The sequence below is a fragment of the Lutzomyia longipalpis genome, chromosome 4, assembly GCF_024334085.1.
Source record: "Lutzomyia longipalpis isolate SR_M1_2022 chromosome 4, ASM2433408v1".
Classification (NCBI taxonomy): domain Eukaryota; kingdom Metazoa; phylum Arthropoda; class Insecta; order Diptera; family Psychodidae; genus Lutzomyia; species Lutzomyia longipalpis.
Window position 1 is genome coordinate 11081896 of NC_074710.1, and position 15730 is coordinate 11097625.

Here is a 15730-nt window from a genome sequence, read left to right on the forward strand (position 1 = left end):
GATATGCAAGATGATCATGAGACATTCAGAGAGTCGGCGCACGTGCAAAGGAATTTCACTCTCATTAAAAAGCTGCGCCACCATCCTACACAACAATCTCTTTTCCACAACACCAAGTGTAAAAAGCTATAATAATTTTTCCTCTGCAGGGAGAAAATATTTCATATAGCAGATCATCCATCGGTATGTCTCTCATCTGGCGCCATGTCGAATTTTTCCACTGCTGACCACGAAAAATTGCTCAAGGGGGGCATATCATCCCACCAAAATTCTGTACCTTTACCATGTTGATTTTTTTCTTACGAAACACGCCCCTCAAGGCTTTTACAACGCACTTTCTGTGCTATTTTTACTTTTCACGTGATAAAAATTACAACAGTTCCATAACCTATGCGTATCGATCCAAACCCATAGAAAACAACAAAAAAAATATATAAAAAATATTGACCTACAAATCCTATTCTACTGCACCAGGTATTCTTGCACACCTAATTGAATTACCATTCAGCACCTATAAATACTCAATGCACTCCGGACATCATTTCAGTGACTGTCGGAGTGGCTTTTTGACGCCAAAAATTCGCGGATAAAATTTTTTTTTATTAAAGTGCTTTTATTGGTCAATTAATTTTTTTCTGTGTGATTTATTTATGAATAATATCTGTTTTTTTGCTCATTGCTGTGTCACAATAAAAATATTCGAGCAATAATCAAACTGCATACAATCGTTTTGTGCAAATAATGGATTTAATAATAATTTGGACTTTTATTGAAATATCCTTCTGTGAATGAATTTAATAAGGTGTGAAGGGGGTGATGGTGATTTTAAATTCAGTTAAAAATGAAAATTAGATAAAATGAGCTTTTGTGCGTAATTTAGGGTACAATGGGGCAATTTAGTACACTTTTTAGCATTCTTTATTTTTGTGTGGATTAATTTGTGATATTCCTCACGTTGTTTCGTCTCTATTGTCTGATATTTTAATTGAATTGTGTTTTTCTACTGTTTTAACCCTTTTGTGACTCTATGATCACTATCTGAAACTCTTTACTAGAGATTGCTGAATTTATTTTTCGTTTCAAAGATACTTATTTCACTTATTTCATCGTTTTTTAATCCATAAAAAAATATAATTTTTCTGTAAAAGGAATATTTCACGACAGGTCAAATAGAATTTATTTTTGACAATTTAAAAAAGAAAAACGAATTTTCCACGGTAGGCAATAAAATTCTCTAATTGTAAGTTAATAGACAACCGACAGAAATGGGTTACAGTCGTGCTCTCGTGGTAGGACCGTCGTCAAAATGACTTCTCCGCGGTAAAACGGTTTCAGAATGAAGTATTTTGCCTTCGCAGTGGGACAATTAGTACTATTGGAAAGGTAGGATACTAATTGTCCCACTGCGAAGGCAAAATTCCTCATTCTGAAGCCGTTTTACCGCGGAGAAGTCATTTTGACGACGGTCCTACCACGAGAGCACGACTGTAATTAAAATAGTTTTTTTTGGGATTCAAAAGGATTTTATTGACAATGAGCAATATTATTATCTTATCCTTAAATTTAAATTTAACCCTATTTATGGGAAAATTAATTAAAAAGAAATATTTGTCATTTTTTTCTAACAAAGGAATTACTTGTGTCTGAAAGAAACACAGCTAAATTCAAATTGAACCTTTCACAAGGTTACCTAATCTAAGCTCGAAAAGCTTACCTTTTTTTTTCTTAATGTAATTAATGAGATTTTTAAATAAAACTCTTTCTATTAAAGAAACGAGGTAAATTGTCGCTTCGCTCCAATTTACCTCGCCCCGCTTCGCGGGGATTTGTTGCGCTTCGCGCAAATTTCAGAGAGAAAATAAATTATGATGGTTTAAAGGCAGATTTGGGCCACTTATCGATCCCAAAAGAAAAAATTTGCAAAGAGAAGAAATCATTTTCATACAACATATCGGGCGCGAAATTCAAAAATTTGCAAAAAATGCATGACTTTTATATGGGGGCTACCTGAAGGGGGGCTTTGGGGGGGAAATGAATACGGCCATTCGAAAGCGCCTGATATAAGGAGTCTCTGTACCAAATTTCATCACGATCGGTCAAACGGTGTAGATTTGTATAGCTGTACAGACACGAAATCCTTTCTTTATTATATAGATAATGCAAAATATGTCTTAAAATTAAAAGCTTCAAGAATCACTGGCAATGATTTTTATATGAGCGAAAGGGCCACGCAATTTTCTTTCTAAAGGAACTACTTCTCCATCGTCTCCATCAAAACTCATTTAAAACATCAAGATTTGGGAATTCTTATCACTATCCTCGGGCTCTTTTTCACCCCTAGCAGGGAGTTCTAATAGAAAAAAGAACTTCCCTTTCCATCGTTTGGCATTCTTTAAAGAATTTTCCTTTCCTCACAACTCCCTTCGGTTTGCTTTTCTCGATCCACTAGCATTTTGGGAATGGAGACCATTTAGCGGCAATTTGCCTTTTTTTCTCCAGCTACTTCCTTGACTTTTGCTTGGGTGCGCCGAACAAAAAAGTGGACCTTTTGCCCTAAGGGTTGCGGATGTTCTTTTACACAAATATTTGTGTTTGTTGAAGAAAAATCTTTGCGGATAAGAAGGGATTTTCTCAAGTGATTTTTAGTATCTTTTGTGTGTTTTTTTTTTTCTTTTTAATTCTTCAACACCTCCACAGGAGGGATAAAAGGGTTAAAGGGGCATAGAGAGGTATATCAGGAATGAGAGAGGGTGTTAGCATTTGAAGTGCAAGAAAAAGAGTTCCAAACGGCAGGAAAATGGGAAATGATAGAAAAGATTCGGATTCGGTAAGTTCTTTGGTTTGATTGTTGTGAATCCTTTTCTCCCAGAAGAATTTGCATCCGTTTTCTCTATAAACTCGTTTGTTCTTTTGGAAGGTGAGTGTTGATGTGGAAGTACCACCATCACCGGTACCCGGAATTGGCAATCTCAGTGAATTTGCTTTGGCGCTGGATTTACCAAAACCCCTAACTATTGATGAGAAGAAATTCCTTTTGGCCGTTGAAAGGGGTGATTTAGCCAATGTCCGGAGGTTTGTTTGATTTTTTTCTCCCTTTTAGCTGTACGTTCCCTAGAAAAAAAAAACCAGGGTGTTTCTCTCATCAACAGGATGCTCCAGAAAGCAGCACGGAAGCACCACTTCAACATCAATTGTATGGATTCCCTCGGGAGGGGAGCACTCACCCTCGCCATTGATGGGGAAAATCTCGAGATGGTTGAACTCCTTGTGATTATGGGCGTTGAAACACGAGATGCCCTCCTTCAGGCCATCAATGCGGAATTCGTGGAGGCTGTGGAGCTCCTACTGGAGCACGAGGAACTCATCCACAAAGAGGGTGAACTCTACGTGAGTAATTCAATTTATCACCTTCTCCTTCATCCGGTTGCTATTAATTCTTAATCACTCAGAATTACTTTGTTGCAATTTCCGCATGGATTTCCTAATGGAAACATCCGGAATTTCATATATGCTCCTTAGTAAATTGGATATTATTCTGAGCAGTTGCGTTAGTTTGTAGATTATTTTTGTAACCCTTTAAGGACCATTAAAGGGTTTAATTTTTAATTTTTGCAATTGAAATGATCTTTTTGTTTTACGCACAATAGAGCTGGCAGAAAGTTGACATCAACACTGCAATGTTCACCCCAGACATCACCCCCCTGACTCTAGCTGCCCATCGCAATAATTACGAAATCCTAAAAATCCTCCTAGATCGGGGGGCCACAATACCCACACCGCATGATGTAAAATGTGGTTGTGAGGAGTGTATTAGGCAATCGTCCGAGGACTCCCTCAGATACTCCCTGTCTCGTGTCAATGAATACCGCGCCTTGTCTAGTCCATCACTGATGGCACTCAGCTCTCCGGATCCCCTCTTGACAGCCTTCAAGCTATCATGGGAGCTCCGAAATCTCGCTCTTGCCGAACAGGAATGTAAATCAGACTACGTAGAGCTACGGCGGCAGTGTCAGCAATTTGCTGTGGATCTCCTGGATCAGTCACGAAGTAGCCAGGAGTTGGCAATTATTCTCAATCATGATCCCGAATCACCGCCGTACATGGATGGGGATACAATGAAATTGGCACGCCTGGAGCTTGCTATTGATTACAAGCAGAAGAAATTTGTGGCGCATCCAAACATCCAGCAACTACTGGCTGCACTCTGGTACGAGGGTGTACCTGGGTTTCGGCGTAAATCTGCAATGCAGAAGATGATGATATGTGTGCGCGTGGCAGTGCTTTTCCCATTTTACTGCACTCTATACATGGTGGCACCCACCTGCTCAACGGCAGAACTTATGAGGAAGCCCTTCATGAAGTTCCTCATCCATGCATCGTCATACCTCTTCTTTCTCTGTGAGTTTCCTCAGTATTTGCATTTCTTTGATATATTCCACCTTAGGCTAAAAAGATGGTGCAATAGTGCTCGGGTATAAGAAGTTGTGAAGACTTGGTAACATCTTTTTGATACAAAAGGGGTAGATATCTGGTTGGAAATTTAATCTATTTTGGCAGAAAATCAGCAATAAGCAAGCTCGTAATTTTGCTCTTTCGCAATAAAAAATTATATTTTTTTGCAAATTTATTAAATAATTTTGTTTATTTTTAATTTTTTTAAATCAAAAATTAATTTTTAGCAGAAGGGGCCAAAGAAAACTCTTCAATGTTTCAATCAAAGTTTAATTTTGTCGTAAAGGGGTTAAAGAAAATTAATATTTATCAATGAACTGAAAATTTCATTTGATCTATTTGATTGATAGATAAATCTTCAGATGTCTTCAACGTTCTGAAGCAAACTGTTTTGGATTTTCTGCATAATTTCCTCCCTTTGCAATTCACTAATAAATCGCTTTTGAAGAAGCTCTTTGAGTATATGCAATGCAATGGATGAAACAATCATATACAAAAGCCCTTTCTTGAGAAATTAAATTAAATTAATCGCTTCGGGTAATGCGATGACATTGTAGCTTTATGTAGTTTCAATTTTCCACCCATCCAATGCAGAGATTCATCAATAATTTCCCATTTATACTTTTTCCCGGGCAGTTTTACTGATTCTCGTATCGCAACGAGCGGAAGTTCAGGTGATTCTTCTCTTTGGAACTGAAAGTATGCGCCAAGCTCTCGAGGAGGAGCTAATGCGACAACGTGGCAATGGACCAACGTACCTTGAACTTCTCGTTGTTGTCTATGTGCTGGGATTCATTTGGGAGGAGACACAGGAAATCTTTGCTGAGGGTATTCAGAGCTACCTGCGGAATATGTGGAATTTTATTGACTTCATGCGGAACTTCCTGTATTGTCTCGTCGCATGCCTCAGGGTATTTGCATACATTCAGCAATATAGTGAGATTAGTCGTGATCCCAGTACGGCCTACATTGCGCGTGAGCATTGGGATGATTTTGATCCTCAACTCATTGCTGAAGGGCTCTTTGCGGCTGCAAATATCTTCTCAGCCCTGAAGCTTGTTCATTTGTTCTCCATCAATCCACACCTGGGTCCTCTTCAAATCTCTCTGGGCAGAATGGTTATTGATATTGTTAAGTTCTTCTTCATCTACTCCCTCGTTCTCTTTGCCTTTGCATGCGGTCTCAATCAGTTACTGTGGTACTTTGCGGATCTCGAAAAGAAGAAGTGCTACTCCCTTCCTGGAGGATTACCGGACTGGAATGCCCATTCTGACGCATGCATGCGATGGCGGAGATTTGGAAAGTAAGTGGCAGATTTTCTTCTCCTTTCTCCTTCTTTTAAACAAGCAGACAGACTTTTTAGATTTAAGAAATTCTTTAAGAAATAATTTTCGTGTTAATTGTGGAAAACATTTAAATTAAATTTTTAATAATTTAGTACAGTCGTGATCGTGCAGTAGGACCGTCGTCAAAAAAACTTCTCCGCGGTAAAACGGCTTCAAAATGAGGAATTTTGCCTTCGTAGTAGGACAATTGGTATCCTACCTTTCCAACTGCGAAGGCGAAATTCCTCATTCTGCAGCCGTTTTACCGCGGAGAACTTTTTTTGACGACGGTCCTACTGCACGATCACGACTGTATTTAATTTTTTTCTTCAAATTCATGAATATTGCTTTAGCTCAACAACTTATTAATCTTTGGATTACTCAAATTTGTATTAATTTCTATTAAAGGGGGTCTCTTTTGAGAGTTGGTGAAATTAAATATTTTAATTTTTCTTGGGGTTTCTCGTAAATTTTGGTTTTTAAGTGTTGGCCACATTTAAAGACTTATTATTGTAGAGTAAGAATATCACTTTCCGCCATCATAGATTCGACGCCATCTTGAGATTTTCCTCAAAACACAAAGGTAGGTTTTTCTCAGGATCTACTGGATGGATTTTGATGGGGTAAAAAGCAAATGAAAGAGGAAATACTAATGCAGATTTTGATGTACCAGAATTTTGAATTTCCATTCTGGGGCTGAAGAAAGTGGAAAAATGTCAAAAATGTCTGAAGAAAAGTCACATTTTAGCTGTGTTTCTTTCAGACACAGCTTTTGTGTACCGAGCAAAATCGAAAGTCGTCAGATCGGGCTCAAACTTGGGATGAGCACGAATTAGGTTCCCCACATTCCAAAAAACGTATGCGCCAAAAAATTTTTTTTCCGGCCGTCCGTCCGTCCGTCCGTCCGTCCGGCCGGCCGGAACCTAACGCTAAATTGCAAGAGAACGGTAATAGATAGAGACTTGCGGTAAACGGCAAAGTTTAAATATCGACCGGAAGACATCCGATTATGATGTCAAATTTTACCCCCCACCCCCCCGTCCGCCATTTTGGATAACCTGAAAATTTTGTTTTCGCTATATCTCAGCCCCTGTAATAGCTAAAAATCTGAAATTTAGATATGTTGTAGGGGCCATCAAGAGCTTTCCAACGATATCTCACTTTCGAAAATCGGTCAAGCCGTTTAGTCAATATGGCCGCCACAATTTTTCATCGAAAATCGACCATAACTCGAAAACGGCTTGACCGATTTCGATTAACCCAGGCTCAAATGAAAGATCTCAACAAGCCCTACAACTCTCTACAACATCTGAAGTTTCAAAAATGACCGCTAGGGGGCCAAAAATCAAAAACAAAATTTTCGATGAGTTTTCGATGAATATCTCGAAAACGCCATTATCGATTTGCTTCATTTTTTGATATGTTATAGCTGACCATATTATCTAGCTCCATGCCAAAAATGAAGAAAATCTATGTCTCCGTTCTCGAGATATAGCCTTCCAAAGTTGGCATGTCATATCTCGGGTTCTACAAGTCCGATTTTGATCAACTTAAGTGCAAATGAAAGGTTTCGTGAAGCCCTACAAATGTCTAGAACATTGCAAGTTCGAGAAATGACCGCGAGAGGCGCTAAAGTCAAAATCAAAATTTTCGAAAATTTCGAACTCGAATATTTCGAAAATGCCATTATCGATTTACTTCATATTTTAATATATTATAGTTGAGGTCAAGACCTTTCCAACGATAGCTCAAACTCGAAAATCTATGGAGCCGTTCCCGAGATATGGCGTTTTAAAGATTTCTTGGGGGATGACTTTTCAACTTTTCCCGACTTTGCGCGTATTTAAATTAATTTACGCTCTAGTTTGCTCTCACAAAATTGGTACACTGAAAGAAACACAGCTCCCGTAAGCTTGGTCAGCTTACCCGTACATTTCCACTTTTCTCAGCCCCAGAATGGAAAATCAAAATTCTGGTACATCAAAATCTGCATTAGTATTTCCTCTTCCATTTGCTTTTTAGCCCATCAAAATCCACCCAGTAGATCCTGAGGAAAACCTAACTTTGTGTTTTAGAGCAGTTGTGGAAAAGTCGGAAAATCTCAAGATGGCGTCGCACCTAAGATGGCGAAAAGTGATTTTCTTACTCTTCAATAATTAGGCTACAAATGTAACCAAAATTGGAAAACCAAGTTTAAGAAGAACCTCAAGAAAAATTAAATATTGAAAATGTGTAAATTCTAACAATTTTCCCAAGAAAAACCCCCCTTAAGGAGGTTTTTTTTAAAGAAATATTTTTTTATTTATATTTGATTGAAATAGACGTTAAAAATCAAATAAGAAATATTTAAATAAGACAAGAGATTTATAATGATTGAGATTAAAACTATATTGGTTCAAATATTCGCCTTAAGTTTAAATGAATCTTAGCAAATTGTCCTTTTCTCTAAAATACAGCAACTGTAGAATTTATTCTCCTTTAAACTCAACTCAAGTGATTTTTCCTTTTCCTACTGAATTTGGTGCAAGATAAATTGGCAAAATTGTTAAAGTAGATTCACGCTGTGAAAGATAAAATTTTCGTGCGCGATGGATAAATTGCACGGAGAAATTGCTAGAAATTTATTTAATGCATTTAAATTTTCACGTTTTATCATAAGAAGTTGATGACTTTAATCCCGTAGATTGGATTATAATCTTCACACAAATCTTGGAGAAATTTTTCCATTAAAAAAGTTGCATTTCTTGCATACTTGTGTAGCCTCTTTGAGTCATCGCAGTCACTCTTCTGGGCTAGTTTTGGAATGGTGGACCTTGAGACGTTCGAATTGACGGGCATTAAATCCTACACGCGCTTCTGGGGGCTCCTTATGTTCGGTTCGTACAGTGTTATCAATGTGATTGTCCTCTTGAATCTCCTTATTGCCATGATGTCCAATTCATATGCCATGATTGATGAGCATTCGGACACAGAATGGAAATTTGCACGGACAAAGCTATGGATGAGTTATTTTGAGGATAGCTCAACACTCCCGCCACCATTTAATATTTTCCCCACAACGAAGCTTCTTATGCGACTCCTTGGGTGCTCGAAGAAGAAGAAGAAGCCCATTGAGAGGAAGTCCACGATACGAAGGAAGGAAGAAAAGGAGCGTGAGCATAGGTATACCACTGTTATCAGGGCTCTTGTGTGGAGATATGTATCAGCCATGCACAGGAAATGTGAGGAGGACATGGTGACTGAGGATGATATCAATGAGGTCAGTAATAAATAGCCTTTAACTTTGCTGCAAATATTTAATTTTTCCTTTTCTTTTTGTTCATTTTCACATTAAATAGGTGAAAATGGAAATTTCAGCAATGCGATACGAGTTAATTGAGGTTTTAGGTCGAAATGGGATGGATGTTTCAATTGTTGAGCGCAAGGAGAAGACAGTCCTGGCGAAGAGGATGAAGGTGTGGGAACGACGTCTCATGAAGGACTTCCAGGTAGCCCCTGTGGGGCCTGAGGCTGAAGATGAAATCCCCGAACCTGTGGTGGAGACAGGACTTGCAAAGTTCCGTCGTGTAGCTCAGCAAGTGGCCCATGCTTCCACAGCCCACAAATGGGGTCAAGTTATTCACGAAGTTGGCATTCAGAGTAATTCACAAATTGGCCGTTGCCGGAAACGCGAGAGTTTTAAGAATCAACAGAATCTCTTGCGTGCCATGGAGGAGGCTAGAAAGCTCGTGGAACGGAGCCCCCATCATCGCAGTGGGAGTGTTTCTCCAATTGAACTTGTTGATCCCACAGCGAATTCCCTGATGGAACTTCTTAAGAATATCAAAGAGGAGATTGATGACACATCCCCAATGAATACTTTGACTCCAGCAGCATTGAGTCGTGCTATGTCTCCGGCTCAGCTCCTCCCGGGAACATCTAAGGGAGGCAAATTACCGAAATCTTCCCCGCAAATTCCTGCGGCGAAAACACCAAAGGAAGTGCCAAAACAACCACCAACCAAAAGTTCAACTGAAGTAACATCACCACCTTCAAAATCAACCTCAACGCCTCGATCTGTGGCATCTCCACCGCCCAGTGTAGCATCTCCTCCTTCTGTAGCATCTCCACCGCCTAGTGTAACGTCGCCTCCTTCAGTGAGCTCACCCCCGACAACATCACCACCTCCTGAGATCCTCATCACATGCCCGGAGAATCGTGTGAGATCACCCGAAGAGACACTTACTGATGAATCTTCCAATCCTTATAAGGTAATTAAGCGAAAGGCTCCAACAGCTGGGGATATTGCTGTCTCTCGGCCACTTGCTGCTAAACCAACACCTGGACAGGGAATGATTCCACCGCCACCGTCAAAAATTGAACCTGTACCACCAAGAGGAGGCACCCCACCTAAACAAGTATCTCCCAGCAAACAACCACCCCCTGTGATTCAGGAACCGAGTTCAACTGCCCGGAGAAGCAGTGTTCCTACAATTCCCAAAGAAATACCAAATCTCGGATCTTTGCCTGTAGATCCTGGTATTTCCGGAAGTAGGGAGAAATTAGTTCCGGAAAAGTGTCATGGAGAACCCTCAAAGGATGCCAATAAAGCCGCATCATCGCCTCCACCAAGCATACGATCAGTGAAGCCTACCAGAAAGCAACCTAAGGATGGATGGCTCTAATTGAATTTTCCTTTCGAGATTTTCTAAGGTTAATCAATCTGGGAAAATTTTTTAACAATTTAGTTTTAAATCTGCATTGTCTGCTCGTATCCAAATCTTACGTTAAAAGACAGAAATATGGTTCATGTTTATAATATTTATTTGGACCATGCAGGTCAATCTATTCCCTCCTAAATCAAGTCAAGTCTTCCAGGTAGGGGAGACCGGGGTAAAAAAAGTCATTTTCGAATTTTCAAATGCCAATTTCTCCGAAGTTATTAATCGGAAAAATCGGAAAAAATTCTGGTGGAAAGCCCTACCAACCTATAATTTTTGACAGTAATTTGGAGGTTATGCGATCAGTACTTTAGGAGTTAGAAAAGAAAATAAATTTTTGGTCCATTTCCCAAACTTTTGCGTATTGGGAAAAACGCGTTTTTCGATACTTTTCCCTTAGTAGTTTTCCAATCTGATAATTTTTCTCACTACCTGGGTTAGTGCAGAAAACGTTGCCAAGGTGTATTTTTCATTAACTTTTATTGTTTGAGTAAAATTATGTAATTATGTAAAAAACTTATGTTCAATGTATTGAAATAAATGTGTCCTTTCAGCCACTGAAGAAGAGCCACAATTGGGCTCGAAAGCTTTGGCATAAATTGCTGCTTTTCCTTGGGTGAGCGGGAATTTTCCTCTGACGAACACCGGAAGCCTATAGCAACATAAAAAATCAATACGTCAGAATAAGAAAGGAAATATTAACTTTTAATGATTTTTCTGTACAATTATTTGAATCAAAACATACCCCTTGGGGTAGATCGGGTCAACCCATGTAAATCATATGGGAGTTCGAAATTTTCGACATATTTTCTATCCATTTGTTGCAAAATGGCGTGTGTGAGAAAAACGCAAAATTCTCTGTTTTAGTGCGTATAAAAGTGAAATTCCTTGTCGCGGATCAAAAGGTGAGAAGTTTAGCTATCAACTACTATCAATCTCTCAGGTGGAAAATCATTGGAAATGTCGGAAAATTCGACCGACTTTATTTAGCCAACTGGTGACTATATTTACCCGCCGCGTTTAAAAAAAGTCAGAAGCGGAAGGGTTTAGGAAAAGCTCGAAAACTCATATTTCCCGTGGAGATAGAGAAAAGTGGTCTGAGACAAAGTTGTAGGCAAGGAAATTTCCTATAAGAATGACCTATCGAGGAAATTTTCTTGTCCTTGGGGAATCCTGCAGATAAGGATTTATGCAAATTGACTTTTTTTACCCCGGTCTCCCCTACCAAAAAAGCCTGAACTTTGCATCCAGTTCATAAAAAATTAATTAATTTAACGACTTTTCCTTAGATAAAACTTTCAAATTGAAAATTTTCAAATGGAAACTTTTCATTTTTCTATTTCTTACCCTTTAAATTAATTAAATTTTTAATATAGATTAATTGAATAGAAAAATTCTCATTTCAGCATTTTTCTCGCACTCTCATAAACTTTTCACTCTTTTTTTAGATGGGAAAATTTACATTCTCTTTCAGCGCTTTTCTTCCATTAATTTTGATTGAATTTGCTAAAAGCGACTAAAACAATATTTTTCCACCATGAATCTTTCAATGCAGCATTAACTCTTCCCTTAATAAAATTAACACAGAGTAATTAGTTTTTTTTGTGAATTTAATTAAATTTATTCCGAAGATATTGTAAGGAAGTTTTAGGTGAATGTAACAAAGGGAACTCCCTGAAATTCATTGTCAATTTAAAATAAGGGTTCTTGAAGTACATTTTTGCCGGATATTTAGCATGAAATTCCCATAAAACCAAGCGCGTATGATGTGTGGGAATTAAATTTGAATAACGCTATGCAGGAAGAAATAATAAAATAAAAAATATATATATGAATTTATGTAAAAATGTTGGGATATTTAAATAAAAAATTCCCCTCCATAGGGAGCTTATCCATGAAGAAAAGTGGGGTGTTGTGTATAAAGATGCGATGATACATTTCCAACGGGGTGTAAATCCTTTTCACAATATATCCACCATATCATTCATCTCTCCTGAAATGCCAGCATTTCCCTCTCATCCCACCTTCTTTTTCGCTTCACAAAACGCAGTTAAAGTTTCATGAATTTGTGTTATGTGAAAATTTTTAAAAATAAATGTTTTAATGTTTAAATTTAAATAAATACTTGCGTCGGTTTTGCATTAAATTTTCAAATAAAAATAGTTAATTTATTTATTAATGGCTAAGTATGCTAATTAAGAGAAGCAAACAAAGTTTTTGCTCGATGTTTTGATTTTGTATTTTTAGTATATTTTTTGTAAATCTACTCAATATGGGTAATTTTAATAATTTTATTACTTTTTTTTTTCTTTTCGGTAATAATTCATGTTAACCTTGGCACAAGGGGTGTTCATCTGAATAAAAATATTCGGATCTCCAGAAGATTCGCCAAAATAAACATTTCTCATTTTTAAAAAAAGCTCACAGTGAAGAGTAAAAGTACAAAAAGTGCTAATTTTAAATCCCAAATGTACTAAATTGAAGCTTAAAAGTACTAAATTCATTTCTAAAATTTACAAAGCTCAAGCTGAAAAGACTTACTTGGTTTTTAGTTCCAAAAAGGTTCAGAATGAGGATCAAATTCAAAAAAAATTAAGAAGGATTAATAATCAAAATTTTAAAAAAATACTAAATTCGAATTTGAAAAGATCAAATTCATGTCTAAAAAGTACCAAATAAAAGCTAAGAAAAAAGTACCTACTAAATTTATGATGAAAAACTTATTTGGTTTTTAGTTCTAAAAAAGGATTAAGTTGAATATCAAAATCTCCTAAAAATGCTAATGTCCAAAAGGTACTAAATTGAGCCAATAAAGTACTAAATTCAATGCTAAATTTCGACTTTTAGCAGCAATGCATGTTTATCTAAATGTGAATGGAAATATTCGGATTTTTTTTACAATAATCAGATAATTCGCAAAATAAATCAAAATATTCGACAGATAAACACCCCCTGCCTTGGCATAACAATATAATTTTAATTTTGCTAAAATGTGGTTTTTATAAAGTGTTATAGTATCTTTTTATTAGAATTGTTTAACGAAAATATTTTGATAGAAATTGTGCATAGAAAAAGTCAAATTAAATTGTCATTTAAAGTTTTAATTTTACATACTACATAAATTATATATTAATCTGATGTTTAGTATATTCAGTCAATTTTCCATTTTTGATGATCCAAACACTTCCATTCTCCCCACATTCTATAATACTGACTACCGCCTGAGAAACACTCCTTGCGCTATATAGAGAAGTAAAAAAAACAAACATATTTTAATCAAAAATAATGTCCTTTGAAATTGATATCAAAAGAAAACCTACCTTTGAATTCTAAACGTTTTGAATATTTTGAAGAGTTCAATAGTCTTCAAATCCAAGAACTTCATACTCAGCAATAATGGTGTCAGTACACCTCCTGGACAGAGAGTGAGAAATCTTATCCCTTTGTCATTGTGCCCCAGTGCTAGGGATCGCGTAAAAGCAACAATGGCGTGTTTTGTAGCGCTATACGTTGGAGCTCTACTCATAGGAAGAATCCCTGCGATGGATGAGATATTGGCCACAACACCACCCCTTCCCTTTTCCCCATCCATCCTCATGTACTCCATAGCCAGAAGTGTTGATCCAATTGTTCCACACAGATTCACCTCAACCATTTTTCTCGGATGATTCTCATTGAAAATTCCCGCACAATTCACAACAATATCCAGACTTTTGATGCCTTTCACAAAAGTTTCATAGCAACGCTGAAGATCATCCTGGCAACTCACATCAACACTAAAGTACGTTATGGAGGTATTTGAATACTTTTGTCTCCATTTCCCCACAATTGATGGTTCTTTTGCACTGAGATCCACCACCGCGAGATCCTCTATTCCATATTTGAGTAATTGCTCACAAATTGCTTGTCCAACTCCACCAGTGGCTCCAGTAACTAAAGCACTGTTGCCCCAAGGAAACACCATCACCTCTCAATATTCTTTTAGTTTTCTGACTGTTATAATAATTTTAGGCTTCTTTTATACCGCGCATACACTTTTAATGGTCTTTAAAAGCATTAATTTTTTTAACGAAATTCTCAGATAATAAAATTAAGCCAATTAATCACAATTTTTTGTTGTTGAAGCAACGTAAAATATTTTCATACGTGTTATTGAACTGACTTTTCATTTGTCTGCAGTAACATTTTATACGCCTGATATGAAAAAAAGTAGGTATATACAATTTTAGATTTTTCAATTTAAACCTGATGAAAGCTCCTACTATCACCGGATAGCCTGGATTTGATAATCTCCTTGAGTTTTAGATAATCTTTTCTTCTTATTCTCAGTTTTAGTTTTTTTGCGGATGATGGATTTCTTCCGGATTTATTTAGCCAGATAGTTTCTTATTAGTTTTTATTATCAATAGATTAAAAAAACATTCAATATCGATAACACAGAAAATGAACATTTTTTGTAAAAGGAATACCTAATGATTTTAGTTGGGAACTTTTTTTTTCGACAATTTTGTATTAGAGTTCACAAAGATTTAAAACAAAAATCATGGACATAGGCTAAGGAACAGGAACTGGTGTTATACATTCATACAAAATGTAATAGAAACATTTGCTTGTCATCTTCTCAAATTTTATTAAATAAGTTTGACTCCCACATCATTGAAAATTGACCGAATCTCCAATATATCTTAAATATTCACAAAATATAAAAATTAATTTCGATCACTTGCCCGGGGGTTAGTGCTATCCGGGTAAATTAGTAAAATATTATTTATAAATAATTTTATTTTCTGGTTAATTTCAATAAAACTGAAACAAACCAGATTTTAGACGTGTAGTTAAGTATATAAGTCTTCGTAACGTCATTGGGGCATCATATATTTACGTAGATAAAGCTCTTTTGTAAGAAGTTTTCTAATAAACCTTTTTGTTGTAGGTTTTTTTTTGGTAGTTTTTTAAATAAATAAGTGGTAACTTTTGTAGTATTTCCTTTTACACCTTAAATAAAGAATACGTAAGTTGTATCAATAGGCAGGGTTTAGATGCATATTTTTTTTTAATTAAGTACATATAATCAATTGCAATCTCAGGAGCCTCAGGAGGAATATATCTCGGTTTTTTTTAGAAAATTTTTGAGATGAGTATGAGATAAGTATTGTGTGGTAGATCTAAAGCATTTGCATGTTTGAATCCCCTGAATTTATCCCTTCTTTGGTTTATCTTGGAGCCCTTGGGGCGATGAAGAAGTGAAAATCC

At 36.7% G+C, this 15730-nt stretch overlaps 3 protein-coding genes across 3 annotated transcripts in view; 2 read left to right on the top strand and 1 right to left on the bottom strand.

The window, feature by feature from the left end:
• The window catches only part of LOC129796090 (zinc finger protein 431-like), a 382644-nt gene that overhangs the window by 132748 nt on the left and 234166 nt on the right, over positions 1–15730 (top strand). The window lies entirely within an intron of this gene.
• Positions 561–10943, top strand: LOC129796036 (transient-receptor-potential-like protein). The gene is made up of 8 exons (XM_055837694.1): positions 561–802; positions 2500–2827; positions 2918–3072; positions 3150–3387; positions 3648–4398; positions 5089–5755; positions 8538–9036; positions 9116–10943. The coding sequence occupies exons 2-8, from the start codon at positions 2798–2800 to the stop codon at positions 10439–10441; spliced, it is 3666 nt and encodes a 1221-aa protein (XP_055693669.1). The 5' UTR covers positions 561–802; positions 2500–2797; the 3' UTR covers positions 10442–10943.
• Positions 13600–14441, bottom strand: LOC129794507 (15-hydroxyprostaglandin dehydrogenase [NAD(+)]-like). Its single transcript, XM_055835259.1, has 2 exons — positions 13798–14441; positions 13600–13717 (listed from the first exon to the last, which is right to left on the bottom strand). The coding sequence occupies exons 1-2, from the start codon at positions 14439–14441 to the stop codon at positions 13600–13602; spliced, it is 762 nt and encodes a 253-aa protein (XP_055691234.1).

Excerpts from the sequence above, each read along its gene's own strand:
- LOC129796036 (XM_055837694.1), top strand. The coding sequence starts at position 2,798 with ATGGGAAATGATAGAAAAGATTCGGATTCG. Across the intron at positions 2,828-2,917 it reads ATAGAAAAGATTCGGATTCG|GTGAGTGTTGATGTGGAAGT; the intron begins GTAAGTTCTTTG and ends TTCTTTTGGAAG. Across the intron at positions 3,073-3,149 it reads GATTTAGCCAATGTCCGGAG|GATGCTCCAGAAAGCAGCAC; the intron begins GTTTGTTTGATT and ends TCTCATCAACAG.
- LOC129794507 (XM_055835259.1), bottom strand. The coding sequence starts at position 14,441 with ATGGTGTTTCCTTGGGGCAACAGTGCTTTAGTTACTGGAGCCACTGGT. Across the intron at positions 13,718-13,797 it reads AAAACGTTTAGAATTCAAAG|CGCAAGGAGTGTTTCTCAGG; the intron begins GTAGGTTTTCTT and ends TTCTCTATATAG.